General features: G+C 47.1%; 1 protein-coding gene across 1 annotated transcript in view; it reads right to left on the reverse strand.

Moving 5' to 3' along the window:
• The window catches only part of SPACA7 (sperm acrosome associated 7), a 36,086-nt gene extending 18,037 nt beyond the window's left edge, over positions 1-18,049 (reverse strand). The window contains exons 1-5 of the mRNA XM_023217680.3: positions 17,913-18,049; positions 8,507-8,563; positions 3,432-3,518; positions 2,395-2,502; positions 412-516 (exon numbers count right to left, since the gene is read on the reverse strand). Coding sequence (XP_023073448.2) covers positions 412-516; positions 2,395-2,502; positions 3,432-3,518; positions 8,507-8,563; positions 17,913-18,006 — 451 coding nt within the window. The 5' untranslated portion in view covers positions 18,007-18,049. The remainder of the gene's footprint in view (positions 1-411; positions 517-2,394; positions 2,503-3,431; positions 3,519-8,506; positions 8,564-17,912) is intronic.
• Positions 18,050-18,823: the final 774 nt, after the last annotated feature.

Here is an 18,823-nt window from a genome sequence, read left to right on the forward strand (position 1 = left end):
TATCTATCTATCTATCTATCTATCTATCTATCTATCTATCTATCTATCTATCAATCATCTGCCTATCATCTACCATCTACCTATCTGTATCTCAAAGTTTGTTTTTAAAATACAAACAGCTTTGAGAAAATGAGGCTAAAAACCAAAAACCTCAAGGAAAATGGGAAATTGTAATGAAAGCAACATTTACAAAAGTGATATAGAAATGGCCCTTAAACATATGAGATGTTTAAACTCACTCATAATGCGACAAATGCAAACAAAAGCAATACTGAAATACCCCTTCTCACCATGGTGCTGGTGGAAACCTAATGGTGTGACAGGCATCGTGGTGAGGCAGGAGGGAGCTAGTCACCTCACACACACGTGCCTCCATCTCTCCCACAGAGCTCTCAGTGTGGGCATATTTACCTTTACTGGGAACTCTCTTCTCACTGCCATCACTGCCAGGAGACACCCGTGGCCCACTGTAATTCTCAGAAGGATCGCCGTGGAGATTTGCATTAGCACTGGCTTCTTTAATGACAAATGTGGAAAAAACGGGAAAAATGTTCTTGATTACACACAAGCATTTTGGCCATTTATTTTAAAATGCTAAGTTGAAATGCTAATATCATTTTCAAGTTTTATTTGAAAATATGTTTTGGAAACTCAATATGTGAATACAGAGCCAGGCCTCATCTGACTATTAAAACTGCATATTCGCTCCTCCACACTTCCTTTGACCCAGCATCTTAGCAGGACCAATGCTAAGAACTGACCCTGGAGATAATTCCCGAGCATATGAAAATACCGGTGCTGTAGGCTGCTCACTGCAGCTGTGTTTGAAATGGCAAAATATTGCAAACAATGGAAAAGACCATACAAAAGATAATGGCTGCAGAACTGGGGTAGGAAGAAAGGAGGGTGGGCAGGAAAGGAGGATTTGCACGGATCCATGATTTGCACGAATGTGTTTCCTAGCCCTGTCTGTGGAGAGGGCCCGGAAGCAACGCTGTGCCATTGAACTTAACAAGCACACAGTTCTTGGCTCACAATCAGTAATGGTGTTAGTGTTTTATAACCCACAGACTATAGTAAATCCCCAGGAGCCCATGTAGACGGTAATAAGCAACTGAATACATAAACAAACGGGAGGAGTGGCAGCTCTTTCTTAAGGTAGAATCCCAATTAATAAATGGAGAAGCAATGGCAGAAAGAAAAACGTGCCAGACTGACCATCAGGCAGACAAATTCGGAAGGATTCATGTTGATTTTAAATAAAATCTTGTTTAAGGCCTGAAAAAATCTAGTTCAATCCTTCCCAACTCCAGAGTCTGTCTTATTGGGAGGATTGTTTGGGGTAATGGATTGGGATGCAGATTCCTGGGCCCCTACAGAAATGCTTGGCTCCTGGCACACCATCAGATACTGGAGCTGTGACCTGGTCCTGTATGTGGGGAACAGCACAGATGTCCTACGTGTGTGTCCTGGTGATACGGTTTGGCTCTGTGTCCCCAACCAAATCTCATGTCTAAATGTAATCCACAGTGTTGGGAGAGGGACCTGGTGAAAGATGATTGGATCATGGGGGCAGAGTTCCTCCTCGCTGTTCTCATGATAGTGAGTTCTCACGAGGTCTGGTTGTTTATAAGTGTGTAGCACCTCCCCCTTCACTCTCTCCTGTCTCCATGTGAAGATGTGCTTGCTTCCCCTATGCTCTTCTGCCATGATTGTAAGTTTCCTGAGGGCTCCCAGCCACGCCTCATGCACAGCCTGCAGAACCATGAACCAATTAAACCTCTTTTCTTTATAAATTACTCAGCCTCGGGTAGTTCGTTATAGCAGTGTGAGAATGGACTCATACACCTGGGTATATACATGTGCCCTTTCTGGTTTTGAATCTCCAGGGTAAAGAGGAGGTATTTTGCCCCTCCGTGACATCCAAGGGTCTTATCCTCTTAGCTTTTGCACACTGATTTTTTCACAGCGGACTCATCTGTTGGAGGGAGGCTTTTCCCTACTTCTGGGGGAACCCCCTGGGGGCACTCTGGCTCTCTCTGCACCTGCCCTGGGAAGGAGAAGTAACTTAGCTGAAGCTTTGGGAGAGGGGGCCAGGCATTGTGGCAGCACCTACCTCCCTGTCTTGGCATCTGCCTGCCCATGAGACATTTCTGCTGTGCTTCCCTGGGCTGTGGTTTTTCCAGGGTCGGCCCCACAGCAGCGGGTGGGGAAAGTGGGGGTCCCTCAGTCCCGACAGAGACTGGGAGATCTGCCCAACCGGGGGCAGCAGGCATGTTCTCCCACCAAGGGTTTATCCTCCATGAAGGAGATGTTTCCGCCGGTGTCTGCCTGCCTTCTACCTCTCCTGTTACAGCTGGACTTGGGAAGGGGTAATTGCTGGGTTGCATTTACCATCATTGGAAACTTTGTCCTCAGTGCCAGAAGAGAATTGTAAATTCTCTAATAATTCATGATAATTCTCAGAACCACCAGCTTGATAATTCTCATCAATACCAGCATCTTCAGTGAAGAACATGGAAAAAAATGGGGAAAAGTTTTCTTGATTACACACGTATAACCGTTTTTGGCCCATGCTTTATTTTAAAATGTAGGGATGGGATGCTAATATGATTTGCAAGCTCTATTTGGACATGTGCATTGGCAAGTGAATGTGTAAACAGAGTCAGGTGTCCTCTGACTCCTTTGAACCAGCAGTGTGGACCTTGGCAGATGGCAGGTGAACCAATCCTAGGAACTGGAATTTACATCTGGATGCAAGATTTCAAGAGAGCGCTGAACTTTCCTGCTGCTGAATACATTTTCATGCACTGTGCGGGGATTTTTGATTCCCAGTTCTCTCCTTGGCAGCTGTGGATTCAGTACTCTGTCTTGGTTCTAAATGTGCTCTTCTATTTACTTGCATATGTCTTTGCCATGTGAAGCTGCACTTGGGGAAGGCACATTCTTTGTGTTTGTTCATGACTCACTGTGTGGCCTTGGGCAAGTCATTTGCTAGACTTTGGTTTTACCTTCTGTCAAATAGGGTAATGATAACTGTTCTGCTCTCTCAGAAGCCTTAGGTGAGCGTGAAGTGAGAGCGTGGGCGTGTGTGGGAGGAACTGGAAACTGCTGGTTAGTGCAGGGTTCTCATGTTCCTGTGCCCTGTGTTCCTGCAGTGGCTCCCAAGGGCGAGAAGGTGCCTGAACCTGCACTCCAGAGATCCCAGAGTAAAGGGAATCATCCCTGCCAGTCTGGGGTTGACTTCCTCTGTCTCGGGAAGCTGTAGAAATGGTTTTAGACACCATATTGTTCACATCTCCATGTGCCCTTGCCCCAGAAATAGCTGGTCTTAATGCTCAGATAGTAGGGTCATGTATTCAACAGCACAGAGCTCCAGGAATCAGTGCAATTAGCGGGTTAGAAAGGGGTGTGCTTGTGGTTTTCCTTACGTATTGTTGACATTGTCGATGCTGTGCTTGGCATTTCGGTCCATGTTGTTTTATTCAGATCCAAAATCTCCTGGACTAGAATTTCATCTTGGGAGAAGCACACAAGAGCACGTTAGAGCTGGCCCTGCAGGGCTGGCCCTTGTGCTCCTGTCCCCTAAGGCCGTCTGTACACACAGTGAATGGGAAACGGGAACTCCAGGGGATGTGGGACTTGACTTTTGAAAGAACCTGCTCTGGGTGGGCAGGCCGCTGCCTCCCTCAATAACTTCAGAAAACTGAGACCACGGGGATGTTTGGACACTGAACATTGTCCCCCAAAGGTACAAGGCTGGACGCTTGGCCCACATGTGGTCCTGTCTCCTTCCTGCCCTGGGTCCCTCTGCCCCATCCCTGAGGCTCTCCCGAAGCTGCCCTCCATGTGTGAGTGAACGTCGCTCCTGATCTCTGCGTCAATGCGGCCTCATTTTCTTCTTCTACGTCCCTATGAGTCCTCCTAGGGAGCTTTTACCATGAGAGCCCTGAGCTTTGTGTCTGACAGACCCAGAAAAAACACACGGGCTCTGCTCCCACCAGAATGTGATCTTGGACAAGCGTCCTCACAGCTCTGACCTTCGGTTTTCTGTCTGTAAAACAGGGGTTTGTATTTGCCTGTGGGCTTTTCTGAGGGTTCAGTAAAGCAGTGTATGCAGAAGGCGCTCAGCATGAAGCCTGGGCCATGGCCAGGTGTGGCAGCAACTGACAGTCACCGCTGTCTCTGCAGCACAGTCACCAGGCCAGGCTGCAGTGCTGGGCTGGGCAGTGGGTCCTGGTTTGCCGGGCCCTCCGGGTTTAGCACGGAAAGTCCCTTAATGAGGAGCTCCTCAGCCCCAGGCAAAATGGGCGTCTGGTCACCCCAGGACCGGCTCATGCGGAATTCGACGGTAAAGGGGAAGAGGCTGAAAATGCCACTGGAAATGAAGATGCCACCAACACGCCTGAGAAAAATGCTCCGTCCTGGGCTCTCGGTGTCTCGCCCAGCAGCCGCACTCTCCCTCTGCCTCGCTCACAGCGCTGGGTTTTGGCAGTGTGTGCCCCCAGTGAGGCCCCCTGCAGCCGGGTGGGCTACAGCCGTGTAAGGTAGGCAAGAGTCTTAGCAGCTCTGTGAGGAATTTGCTCCTCCTGAGAAAAGGGGAACCAGTGTCCAGGCCTGCACCCCACCTCCTGCCCTGGAGTGGATGAGGTGTCTGGCACTGTGGACACCATCCTTGATCACGAGGCATGAGCTTGAGGAGAGGCCAGGACAACCTCAGGGACATGCCCTCGTGTTGCGGAACTGCCAGACCAGAGGTGGCGCCACCTCCCTCTTAGCTTCGCGTGCCCCAAGATCCCAGCCAAGGGGCTGGGTGCTACCACTCAGGACCCACTCTGTCCACTGGGGCCGGCTGTGGTCTCAGCCAGGGCACTGCCCTGGCAACACTGGCCTCCACCTTGAGGAGACCTTGGCCAGTGATTGGACAGAAGCACTGATCTTAGGAACTCCAAGTTCCTAAACAGTCATGGTGTCCGGTGAGATAGGGGTCTTGGAGAAGAGTGGATACGCATTTGAATGGCAAGCATTTACTGGGCACTCATCTGAACCAGACACTGCCCAGGTGCTGGGGTGCCAAGGATGCAAGGATGGCCCAGCCTCGGTCCCTGGTCTCTGTCCCACTCCAGCCAGCCATGTCCAGGAGTCAGGATTCTATAGCTGTGAGCAGGCACAGCAAGTCAGCAGCATCCGCCAAGGGCAGATGGGCCCCCAGGGCAGATGGGTTCTCAGGGCAAATGGGGGCAGGCAGAGGACGGGATTCAGCTGACCAGCCCAAGAAGTGGGCCCTCATGGGGCACTGTCTGAACTTCTGGGCTGACCTTGGCTTCAGTTACCCCATCGTTACTGGGAGTCACTCCTGTCCATGGCAAATGGGCTGTCTCTGCAAGTCTTCATCTCTAACAACTGCACCCACAGTCCCTGACCTGGCCCGGTGTGAACCAGTCCACTCCATGGCCGAAGCCGGGAGTGGCCTCCTGGGGACCCAAACTCCTCAAGCTGCAGACACCCTGGGATTCCCTGAGGTGGGCGGATGGAGGCCCAGCTGTGGGGAGGCGTGCTTCTGCTGGGAGAGCAGTCATAGCTTTGGGGGCCAAAGAGAGGTGGGGGGCCGAGCTGCCCCATGGTGAGCTGTCCGTGGCCAAAGGCTGCCTGGACCCTTCCACAGGCCTCCCTACCCACGGGGAGATTGGTCAGGGATAGAAAAATGCTTTAGGTAGAGATTAAGCCAGCAGGTGGAACAAGTTTAGAAAGCTCTTTGTTTTAAAACCATGTCTAACTGCTGATGGTTGAATTTTTTGAGAGAGGAAAAGCTGAAATACAATGACCAGACCTTCCATCAAACAGAGCTGACCAGGCTGGGCGCAGTGGCTCACTCCCGTAATCCCAGTGCTCTGGGAGGCCAAGTTGGGCAGATCACCTGAGGTTAGGAGTTCGAGACCAGCCTGGTCAATATGGTGAAACCCCGTCTCTACTAAAAATGCAAAAATTAGCTGGGTGAGGTGGCACACACCTGTAATCGCAGCTACTCTGGAGGCTGAGGCAGGAGAATCGCTTGAATCCAGAAGGTGGAGGTTGCAGTGAGCCAAGATCTCGCCACTGCACTTCAGCCTGGGTGACGAAAGTGTGAGACTCCATCTCAAAAAAAACCAAAAACCAAAAAACAAAAACAAAAACAGAGCCAACCACATCTGCAGCAGCCAGTCCAGGGGGCTGGCCTGCTCCACAGTCAAACTGCAGGATATCAGAGCTCTTCCAGCAACAACTCAGGCAGCCAAACCGCAACCCCTGTGCCAGCCACAGCTCCAGAGGGCCAGGAATGCATTTATCACCGACAGCTCCTTTGGCTTTTGTCCTCGCTTCTAACACAGAGCCGACCAGAGAAATCCACACACGCTCCCTCACCAGCCCCCGCCGCCTGTCTGATGAGCCGCCCCGAGCGCCCCTGGCCAAGCCTGCCTGGGACCTGGGCTTCTCTTGCCCTAATGAGGCCCTATCCCCTGCCTGACTCGGAGGCTCTGAAATTGCACGTGATGGTGGCGACTCCCCTGCCGGGGCAAGCTCTAGACAGACAGTCTGGGCCTGGCCTGCCTGGGTGGGCTTTGCTGACCTCCACGGGGATTTGAATTCTCACTGTCAAAGCTTTCAGCTTTCTACCTAGAAGAAATTTGCGGGTGCGGATGGGGGTAAGAGCTGCCGCCTCCTTCTAGGTTTAGTTGGTCAGGACTCAGGAAAACTATCAGAAACGCCAGCCAGTCTTTCCTCTTCCTGAATCCTTTCCTGAGGCCGCTGTTTCATCGGTGGTGACTGAGCCACTGGCTGGAGCAGGTGCTGGTCTCAGGACTAAAACTCTCAGAATCTGGCAACCGCCAGATTCACCAGGAAAGTGAGTCCAGTCACAGCCATTCCTTGACCTTGGGGAGCCGAACTCCCACCTGGGGCAGTTCCCTTGAGTACCCGGAAAGTGGACGGAGCGGCAGAAGCGAGAATGGGAACATCCACTCATTCACTGGGGCACCCACTCATCCATCCACGTAACCCATCAAAACGCCGGCAGGCAGAGCTTCTCCCAGACTCTCCCACCCAGACGTGGAAACGGAGCAAAGCCTGCCTTCTGACAGCAGCAGCTCCTGGAAAGGGGCCCAGCACCTGGGGGCCCCTACGTTCCCACGGGAGCCCCTGCTCGAGGCCGTGCAGCCTCCGCAGTCGCAGTCCCAGGCCCTGCCGGGTGGAAGGTGGCCCCCAGCCCACTGCACAGGCAACACTGGCAGAGAGGTCCTGGAAGGTGACTGCTTCCCAAGGGCATCGATGTGAGTGGGGGTCAGGACTGCGTGCTCTGAGTCCCAGCACTCTAGGCCTCAGTTTCCCCACATGTAAAACGAGAGGTCAGAGCAGAACTGTGGGCACTGGCCACACGTTCACACACTGGAGTGTGGCTGTCCACGCGGAAATGGCCGTGAAGCGCAAAGGACAACTGTGGAGATCCAGCGTGATGGAAAGACTGAAACATCTCATTAATGATTTTACACTGATCACATGTTGAAATCACCACACGAAATAAAATGTTATTACAGTGAGTTTCATCTGTGTCTTTTTTTTTTTTTTTTTTGAGACAGAGTCTCGCTCTGTTGCCAGGCGGGAGTGCAATGCCGCAATCTCGGCTCACGGCAACCTCTGCCTCCTGGGTTCAAGGGATTCTCCTGCCTCAGCCTCTCAAGTAGCTGAGATTACAGGCACACATCACCACACCCAGCTAATTTTTGTATTTTTAGTTGAGACGGGGTTTCACCATGTTGGCCAGGACGGTCTCCATCTCTTAACCTCGTGATCTGCCTGCTTTGGCCTCATCTATGTCTTTTTAATGTGTCCACTAGACAATGAAAACAATAACTGTGGCTTGTGCTGTGTTTCTATTGGATGGCCCTGGCCCAGGCCAGCGGTTCTCAGCCAGCTGTATTTTAGCATCACCTGCAGAGCTCTAGAGAAGCACAGAGGCACCAGGTCCAGCCAAACCAGCACGGTCTGCATCCCCGGGGTAAGGCCAGGGGGTCCGTGGTTTCCACCATCTTCTCAGGGGGCTGGCAGGGCTGAGGCGGTGGAGGAGGGGACGGCTCAGCCACAGGGCCTGTCAGGTGCAAGGAATCAGCGGCATCAGGTTGAATGCGGTGCTGGTGCCGGAGGGCTGGGCCCGGCTTGCCGCTGGGCGTTTCTAACAAGCTCCCAGGTGATGCAGACGCTGCGGGTCCTCGGACCTCACTTTGAGAAGCAAGGCTCCCAGGCACTTTCTAGGTGTAATGGTCTAAAATTTTGTCTTCCTTAATTTCTTGAGAGTTTGACTCTTAGATGTCAGCAGTAGAGCTATGGGCCATGGGAATGTGATTCTAGCCCCAAACCAACCAGTTCCATCCACTGTCTGCAGCTTGTACCAGGTTATCTGGGAAACAGCCACAGACAACCATCCAGCCCCCTTCACATACAGGCCAGAGGCTGAGAGGAGGGACTTCCTTACCTAATAATTCAGACGCATCCTCATGTTTTGAACTGAATGGTATTTCAGTGGTTGAACCTAGGAGGAAATAAAAGCCCTATAGTTTAACAATGTTCATTGAATTTGCGTTTTTTTCTCTTTAAATGGATATGGTTTTGTGGGTGCCCACCAGCCCCTGCTAGAGGAAGGAGTCCTGCCCAAGTTCCAGTCTCTCCTGCGGGTGAGGAGAGATGGCCCCAGGAAAGTTCTCTGGGACTTGGGTTTCATGTCTGGAAAATGTGGAGAAACAGCCACCTCCGGGGGGGCTGTGAGGATGGAGGACAGTTGCCCAGGAGCTCTGAGCTGAGCCTGCCCTCCGGTCAAGACAACGTCTCGGTCCCAAGGATGACTGGGCTCACCCAGCGGCTTTGAGGTGAGCAGAGAAAAAGGGCACATCTCCTTTTGTGAAAGCACCACTTTAACCTCCTTCGTGAAAGGCTCCTGCAATGCATGCACCTGGAGGCTTGGAAACATGTTCTGGGGAAATGAGAAAACAGTGTGTAATGCTATGGCTCTGTCAGGAAGCCCTGGCTTCATGGCTCTGTTTTAGGAGGGCAGGACTCAGAGAGACGGGCCACTCCCCTTTGTCCTCCTTCAAAAACAAAGTGATTTCAGGGTGGTCCCATTGCAGATAAGAGGTGGAGCCATGTAGGTGAAATTCTGAGGTCTGGAAGGTGGATTGTCCCCAGGCCCCATGGCCTCCTGACCTGTGGCGTCGGCTGCCTGACTGATGGGAACTGAGTGACCTTGACAGTGGGTGGTGGTTCTGAGCACTGCTTTCTCCTTGGCAGCCCCCACCCAATAGTTCCCAGCTTCTGCCATTCACAGTTTTTCTTAATTGGAGGTGTGGCATCTCAGCATCCTGGGACGTTGCTTTGGCTCAAGGTCAAGGTCAGCCTCTTCCTGCAGCCCTGAGGTTGGGCTCAGCAGGGTCACACACCTTCCCTTTCTGAGTGCACAGAGCTTTCCAGTGGTGTCTTCTAGGATGTGAAGTTCCAACACTAAACCAATGACAAAGCTGATTTCCAAATGGCTTTAATGACAGACAATCTGCATACCAATCGACTCGTCTGCGCACATGCAGGCTCAGAACAATGCGGGAAAATATGCAAAAAGGTCTGAGATGTGATGACAATTGCTTCCCAGTATGCTGACCTTCGGTAAACGAAACAAACAAAGTACAGTTCTCTTTGGATGAGACATTAATGATCATTAAGAATGGGTACAGCTGCATCGTGCAAGTGCTTTGTTAAAAATATTCTTTTCATTTTGTGTCTGTCCCATAATTATAATGGAAGTATTGTGCAAGTCAGCCAGTAAGCATGTGCAGTAACATATTTGTGTTTTATAACATCCGTGCGGTTTTTAAAGTGCATTGTCAAGTGGAGTGGCTTTGCCATATTCTTCCTGTGTCACCTCTGACTTCAGCCTCACTGTTTTAAGGTGCTGCATGCCATGTAATCGTGAGAATCTCCTGCTTGTTCTCGATATTTACATCACGCACACGCTGGCCTCCGTGAAAGGGTTCCCTGTGGAGTTCTGAGATTTCACTCTGGTTAATTTGGGGAAAAGAGCACCGCACCCTTCTCCATCACTGGGACCACATTGACTGCTCTCCTCTCTCCCTCAAGGTCCAACGTCTCAAGAAAGCCATGTAACATGGTCAACTCAATTTCTGAGGCAGATGCCTGAAGTGCCCACTGAGTCATTAAGGCCCAAGGAGACTAAGGAAGCCCAGTGTTCCCCATGAGAAAGTGATTTGGAAATGATCCCTTAACTGGTCTTCAAGCTGGGGAAGACCTTGGTCACCTGTTTCAACTGTCTGGATGAGGAAATCAGATCTTAGGAGGTGAGGACTAAACTCTGACCTTTCTTCTCTCTTACCCATTCCTGACACAACTGTGACCAGAATGCTTCCGTAAGGAGTAAGAAGCAGTCGGCTCTGGAAAACAAGAAACAGTGGAGTGCTCCCAGCACTCCTTCCTGATGAGAGACCACTGACCATGGAGTGGCTCTGGCCAGTCCATGTAGGACATGCAGTGAGGGCTTCCTGTCCTCTGCTTCACCTTTGGATGTCAGAGGCTGATATGGTTTGGATTTATGTCCCCACTCAAATCTGAGGTTGAACTGTAATTCCCAGTGTTGGAGGAGGAGCCTGGTGGGAGCTGACTGAATCATGGGGGCTGACGTCCCCCTTGCAGTTCTCATGATAGTAAGTGAGTTCTCCTGAGATCTGGCTGTTTACAAGTGTGTAGCATCTCCCCACTCTATCTCTTCTTCCTGCTGGCCATGTAAGATGCACCTGCTTCCCCTTTGCCTTCTGCCATGATTGTAAGTTTCCAGAGGCCTCCCCAGAAGTAGAAGCCTGTACAGTTCACAGAACAGTGAACCAATTAAACTTCTTTTCTTCATAAATTACCCAGTCTCAGGTATGTCTTTAGAGCAGTGCAAGAACTGACTAACAGAGAGGGCCAAAAACGCCGCTCTCGGATCATGCGAACACTGCCATGTGAACACTGCCATGCGAACACTGCCATTTTTTGAACATGCAACCCATGAAAAGGCATGGAGCTCAATGGCACATGGGCATGGCTCTTCTGTTTATTGAAACCCCTTCTAAAACCCTCCTGACCCTCCCCACTGTGGCGCTGGCTCTGCTCCTCTCCTTTTTGCCATGACTTTGCAAGGACCATGCAGAGTGGCCATGGCCCAGATCTCCCCAAGCTGGCTCCCGGAGTTCTCCCCTCTCCGTAGTGTCTACCCCCGAGTTCTCCTCACACCATCCCATCTCCTTTAGTCCCTTTGCACCTTGCATCTGTCCCCCTGGGCCTGCACTCCTCCCCCCACCCCCATTACACCCTCCTCTTCCCACTCAGCCCCTTGACTCCCAACAGTCCCTGGAGCTTTATGGACTCAAACATCTTCAGATCAACTACCTGATCTGAGGCTGAGAAGGAAAAAGACCAACTGGAAGCAGATGGGACATTTTATCTACTCAGTGAAGGCTTTGACAACTCCAGATGGCTGCCTCAGTCACAGCCTCTGTAAGATTAAATAATATCAGGGGAAAAGAAAGGCTTGAGACTCTCCTTCACAAATGGTGGTTAAGAAAGAAAAATCTTTAGCCCTTATTGAGTGGGTAACCTCATCATACCCATTTTTGTCAGAAACATAATTCAGATAAAAATATAGAGTGGAAATAAACCAGTGAGTTTTGTTTTACTGTGTTTCTGGACTCATGGCTAAAATTTAAGAATGAAGCCATGCAATCACTGTTTTCATGTGTCTGTCTGTATGTGTATGTACCTATGTTACATACATGTGATGTTTTTCTGCCTCTGGATGGTACTGCCAAAGTAATTATAAAATTCCTTGAAGGAGTTCTATTCAAATTGGCTTAGAGAAAAAAGATGTGCTTGATTAAATATTCCTAGGACTCCCAGAAACGGAGGAAGAACCCAAATGTTTTTCAAGTTTACTTTACTAGGATGGTTGACATATAAGCTAGTTTGAGATTGTTTGTTAAATAAAGACAGTATGTCTTTGGAGTTTTCAGCTATAGATATAATGAGGACATAATTTTATTCTACTTGGGTTACTAGCCAAATAAACTTAAAAATAGTTAACAGGGAAATAACTGGAGATGATGGTAGCTTTATATGGTGTCGTAGTGAAACCACCTTTGTAAAATTATGACTGAGACAGTGAAAGAGATTTAACAGGCTCCATCTTGCTTTTAACCTCCAAGCTGTCCTTGTTTATTCCTGGGCATAGGCTGAACTAACTATGGGAGAAGGTTTATAGTTTATAGTATAAATAAAGACAGTAGCAGCCCTTTCCCAAAGCAAACCTCCTTCTTGCTTGGGGACTAGATTGCCTTTGTAAGACTAACGTTAGCCATAAGATTAGAAATTACAGTTTAGGAGTCATGCAGCTGGAGGCTACAAGATTCTGACCCTCCCTAAACTGCTCCTAAGATCAGTGCTTGAGAGATTTTGCAGACCCTGCACTTGATGGCTCCACACAGATGGATAAAGTGGCTCATCTGATCTTGTGGCCCCTGCCCAGGAACTGACGCAGTACGAGAAGACAGCTTTGACTCCTTATGATTTCATCCCTGACCAGTCGGCACTCCTGGCTCACTGGCTTCCCCCCAGCCACCAAGTTATCCTTAAAAACTCTGTTTCCTGAATGCTCAGGGAGACTGATTTGAGTGATAATGAAACTGGTCTCCCACACAGCTGGCTCTGCGTGGATTACTCTTTCTCTATTGCAATTCTCCTGTCTTGATGAATTGGCTCTGCCTGGGCAGGGGGCAGGTAAACCCCTTGGGAAGTTACACAATATTGTGTCTGCTTTTTTTGGAGAGGGGACAGGGTCTCATTCGGTCAGCCAGGCTGGAGTGCAGGGGCTTGATCATGGCTCAATGCAGCCTCGACCTCCTGGGCTCAGGTGATCCTCCCATCTGAGCCTACCAAATAGCCAGAACTAAAGGCACGTGCCACCACGCCCTGCTAATTTCTGCATTTTTTTTGTTGTTGTTGAGATAGGGTTTCACCATGTTTCCCAGGCTGGTTTTAAACTCCTGGGCTCAAGTGATCCACCAGCCTTAACCTCTCAAAGTGCTGGGATGAGAGGTGTGAGCCACTGCACCCAGCCTGTGTTTGCCTTTTGAAAACAGTTTCTAAACGTCTTTTTGGTGACTCATAACCCTGGCATTATGATCAGTTAAGTAAAACAAGAGTTTCATTAATAATTTTTAAATAAGATAACCTATTGAAACACTCAGTACTAAGCACAAGTTTATATACTTTTGACATTTTATTTTATATGGTACGGAGAGACTAAATGTATTTGAGTCTGTTAACAAAAGTTGTTTTTGCCACCTTGAAAAATTATGCTGTAGATAAATATATCTCTAAAAATTGTAAGATGGTATAGTCATACAATTTGCTACTTTGTTACAGAATGCTATATGTGACAGACAATTCCCAACTGTGTACTCCTAGTTTTCTCTGTTGAACATTGAAATCAACATAATCAACATGTATAATTAAAACTACTAGAAATAATGAGGGTGAAGAAAAACAACCTCCTGTGCAAAGTACAAAGGAAAGTAAGATCTGATTTTGAGAAGAAAGCATATGTGATATGAAGAATGTGTTTTTGTTGAAGAAAAAGGTGAGTAATTTTGTCCTAAAGTGGTTTAAAGGTAGTTTTTTCAGGAAGAGAAGAAAACGGACAAAATGCGTAAATGAGTATGGAAAGATGTGACGAGTCTCTGAGAAAAAAGAGAGAGAGAAACATCTTATGTGGTCGAGATACACTAAGAGTAAATGAATTTTATGATAAGATGTTATAGATGAGCTTTAGCATCAATAGCGGGGGAATGCAGTACTGGAGTTTAATTTTCTTTCTCTGCTAAAAGGCCAAAGTTTTCTTGAATTATTGGTCTGTTCTCTCTTTTTTTTTTGAGAGTTTGCTCTTGTTGCCTCGGCTGGAGTGCAATGGCGCAATCTTGGCTCACTGCAACCTCCACTTCCTGGGTCCAAGTGATTCTCCTGCCTCAGCATCCCAAGTCGCTGGAATTAGAAGCATGCACCACCACGTCTGGCTAATTCTGTAGAGATGAGGTTTCACCATGTTGGTCAGACTGGTCTCGAAATACTGACCTCAGATTATCCACCAAGGTTGGCCTCCCAAAGTGCTGGGGTTACAGGTGTGAGCCACGGCGCCAGGCCTGTTCTGTTCTTAGTAAGAGATTGTAAGAGGCACTTTTTTCTTACCTGTTGAGTAGTCTTAAAAGGAAACAAATATTCTGTGTCTTATCAAATATTTCCTGTGTTTCTTGTTATCTTTATCATGTTTTTGATTACTTAAGAAAACTGAGTCTCCTCAATATTAAAAGAGTTAAATTGTTTTTAAAACCGTGGCACTTCCTATATTTTCTTTAAAAAATCTTTATTGTCATTTAACTTAAATGGATAACTACCATTTCATAGTAACTTATGATCCTATTTAACCAAATATTCAAACCTTTTGTAATTTTTGACAACTTCATCCAAGTCAAATTCTACATGAAGAATTTTGGCCTCAAACTAATTTTGAGATTTCCCAGAGGACCACTAGAAAATCTCACAGGATTTGTTCTTTCACTGGCGAAAAGAGAGATGTTAAACTAATTAGCTTTATTTGATATGTAAATTCATAAAAAGCATTGTCAAATAAGGGTTGTTTAACCTTCTTTATATTATGTTTGTATGTGTATATGTTATAAGTGTTTCAGGAATTGTATAAAATTCCTAGAAATTTTCACTGTCCTTACTGTCCATGATATGTCCTGGTATAAAGTTATGAGTCATAATTTCCATTATTGTCTTGTAATGTTGTATGTCACAGAAACAACCAAATTTCCTTGTCAGTTGCAGCATAATGAACTCTCATCAGATTTTTAACCATGGCCATTTTATGCATTTTATGTCTTTTGTCATTCAAGACAATTATTGTTTTACGCTGATGCTTTTTTGAAAGCTTTTGCAATCAGCTACAATCCAAAAATTCTTTGTCTTCAAGGAGATTTTTAGGTAAGACTCTGCTAAGTACTCTGAAGTAAGGTTTCTGATGCCTCTAAGATTGTGCCATTAGACTGGACTTTTCCAGAACTGAGGGAGAAACTGACGGATTTGTAAACCTGCTAACCCAAGATCAAGTAGAACAAGAATTAGTTATGTGGGACTTAATGTGGGGACAATTATATTTTTCTGAATTTCCTTTGAAATGTTTCTGGTTTTTTAATGTTTTGTTTTCCAGATTTAAAGAGCTTTCTGCTTCTGGTTTCTCTCAGGCTGTGTATAACTGACAACAATTTGGTAATTACACTTTCATAAGCAAAAATGAAGCATTTATATTTTTTGTCCCACTCTAGAATTCGGATATTACGATTTTCAGGACCATGTAATTGTTTGCATAAGTTTAATGTAAATTGATTCTCCTTTAAACAGGATTGGAAACATTGGTCATATTACCAAGGCTTTGACTGGAATGTCGTATTTGAGATTGATACATACAATCAAATGTGACCAGACAGTTTGTAAAAACTGAGGTTGATTTGATGGAGTTGGAGAAACTGACCTGCTGCCTGGCTCACAGGGTCCCCATCCCACAGGTGAGTGAAGAAGGTCATTTTCTGGCAGATCCAAGAATTTTGGGAGCCTCGAGACCTTTGGAAGAGAGAAATTCACCCAAGTCTTTAGGTACCACACGTGAAGTCTGATGGTGAGTTTTTGGCCGGGCTTCCTAGCCTCAGAAAGCTTTTTAAAAATCTAATCTGAGATTCCTTGCGCAAAGCTCCAGCGAAGAAAACTCAATTTATGTGGTCCATTACCATTCTTGCTGCACTTATGTAAATAACCAGATCAACTCTTGTAAGATGTGATATAGTTTTGAGATAAGAATAGCATTACTTTGGTTACCTTGGTCAAAAAAAGGGGGTGACTATAGAGCCATAGTTTATGTTTTAATGAAAAATGGTAGCACACCCTTGTGAGTTATAACCTTGTGTATTCTACGTTTTTTAACCTTTTGATGAACTCCAGCTTACTTTCTACTTTGTTATCTAAATGTAAACTGGACTGGATCCTGAAGTCTTCTAGAGTCCTTCAATGTCCCCAGGCTAACATTTCCAGTCTTTCTTCTGCCCTCCTGACTGGGTGTTACTGAGAACTAAAGTCTGACAACACAGGCCTTCCGTGGGACCATCTGGAAAGGCTGAAGCTGGATACATCCACACTTTGCCCCCAGCATAACCATGACTGTGGCTCTGATGGTCACGATGCCACCAAGGATACGCCCCCTGCAAACTAGGAAATCCATCCTTGCCTCATTGGTTGAAGATACCTTGAGCTCAGCATCCAGAAATCTTCTCAACAGACTGCCCTTTGGATTTGGGAACTGCGTTTCCAACTATCAATCTTTGTTTTTCTTCTCTTTTTCGTAGACATTCCCTTCATTAAATTCCTGACTACTTGTACCATCCAGCAAATATCCTCCACTAGATGAAAAATGGACTTACCTTGTTCAAAGGGAAAAGTAATGTCTCTTCTTTCTGGAACAAGAAGAGGGAATGAGAAAGCCTTGCTCCTTGACTTGCCTCATGCCAGACTCTGCGGAGTCTTCTGACTTGGCTTTGACCCTAGCTTCTGTCTTTGTCTGCTTTTCCCCATGTTTAGTAGGAATCCTGTGAAGTCTTTTAGTGGAAATCCCCCAGTCTTGGCCTGCTCACCCTTGATATCTGATCAAATTCCTCACCCTCCATCTTTGATTATTTTATCATCTTGGCTTCCTTTCAGGCCTGGCCTCCTGTTTGGCCAAACAAAATATGCACAATAATTGAAGCTGAGGGTGACTACATGGAGGTTCATGATATTCTTCCAAGTTAGAAATTTTCCATGATAAAATGTTAATATAAGTAACATATGCAACTCTCTCATGGACGTCTAGATTTTAAAAGGTCTTCAAAGATAGCAGACCTTTGTGTCCTGTTGTAAGGGGAATTAATTTTTATTAAACTTATGCAAACAATTAGATGGTTCTGAAAATCATTATATCCAAATTCTAGAGTAATCAGGTGGGACAAAAAATATAAATGCTTCATTTTTGTTTATAGAAGTCCTCCTGGCCTTTGCTAAATCCGTTTAGCAAAGAATTCTCCTACCTCTTAGCAATGTTCATCCACTGACCCACCTGACCCTTGGCTACAAATCTCCACTTTCCCTGTATTTGGAGTTGAGCCCACTCCCTGCTATTATGAGACACCACGGTAGTAGCCCCCTTTGAATAAAGTCTGCCTGCCCATCTTTAACAAGCATCACAAATATTTTTTGACTGGTATGAGCTGCAATACAGGCTTTTGGTAATTGTGCTAGTGTGATTATGACATGGTGGATAATGCTTTCATCTCTTAACAAGAAAATGTTTTACATGAAGTGGTAAGACATCTGGGACACTGCTAAAATACTCCCCAAACAAGAAAAGTGTGTGTATGTGGCGTGAGGTGTGTGTGTGTGTGTGTGTATGTGTGTGTGTAGAAAAAAACAAAATATACACAATAATTGAACCTGAGGGTGACTACATGAAGGTTCATGATATTCTTCCCAGTTAGAAATTTTCTGTAATAAAAAGTTAAAATAAGTAACATATGCAACTTTCCTGTGGGCATCTAGATTTTAAAAGGTCTTCAGAGATAGAAAGAGTTTTCAGCTACATTCATTCCCCAAGGAATAAATGGTAAATTCACGTGGGTTGAGAATAAGCAGAACCCATGGGAGAAGAGGCTGCCGCCCAACTGGTTCAGTTCTCTTTCTGCTGAGCCATCCCTGCGGGGCCCTACCTGGAGTCGCAATTCTCGGCCGGAGCTCAGTTTCTTGCCAGCAGCACAGCAGGAGGACAAAGCAGAGGGTCCCTTCTCCTTGGCTCACTGCCATGCTCCCTCCAGCTGAAGGCGAAGGACGTCCTGAAGGTTGGCAGTTTCCCACCCCTGGTCTCCAGGACACTGTGGAATGTCAGGACCTGTGACATCATGACTAGGAAGGGAGCTAGGGTCCTGCCCTGGTGGGGAGGTCATGTCCAGGGACCTGTGACATCACGAGCAGGAAGGGAGCTGGCATCTTGCCTGGGGTGGGCAGGGTTTCTGTCCAGAGTCTGTGACTAGGTAGGTGGGAGGAGGCTGATGGGGGTCTTAAGGTAACAGAGATCCTCTCCACTCTTTCTTATTGCCTGTTCTGGTGACTTCCTCTGTCCTGAGCACCCTGAGGACTGAAGGGGTAGATACTAATTAGAACTCTAAGTGCCAGTGGCCAAAAGCCAACAAAATCTGCTCCCATGGAAAGAGGCAAATTTGAAGGATGCTGGAGAGGTCATTGAATTACAGAGCAAGTGCCAGAACCGACAGATTCAGAGGATCTAATCACCTCTTAAAGGTCCCTTGAAGAACACAGCCTTGAAGAACAGAGGCTCATGGCCCCATGTCCCCTCCCATCCTCCTCTGCCCTCAAAATTCCAGGATTGTGAAGAACAGGAGACAGATGACCCAGGTTTCAGCCTCCTTTCCCCCACATCTTCTTTCTCAGCATCAGCTCCAATCTCTCCCTAGCAGTGAGACTTTAATCACAAGAGGAGAACATGGCTGCATTTCCATGTTATCATTTTCCCAGCTCAATCTCCTAGACTTTCTAGAGCTTTCTGTATCAGTGCAGTGACAGAATCCCAAAGGAGTCACTCTGGTTGGCTCCCCTGGATCCC

This window comes from Piliocolobus tephrosceles, chromosome X (assembly GCF_002776525.5).
Source record: "Piliocolobus tephrosceles isolate RC106 chromosome X, ASM277652v3, whole genome shotgun sequence".
Taxonomy (NCBI): domain Eukaryota; kingdom Metazoa; phylum Chordata; class Mammalia; order Primates; family Cercopithecidae; genus Piliocolobus; species Piliocolobus tephrosceles.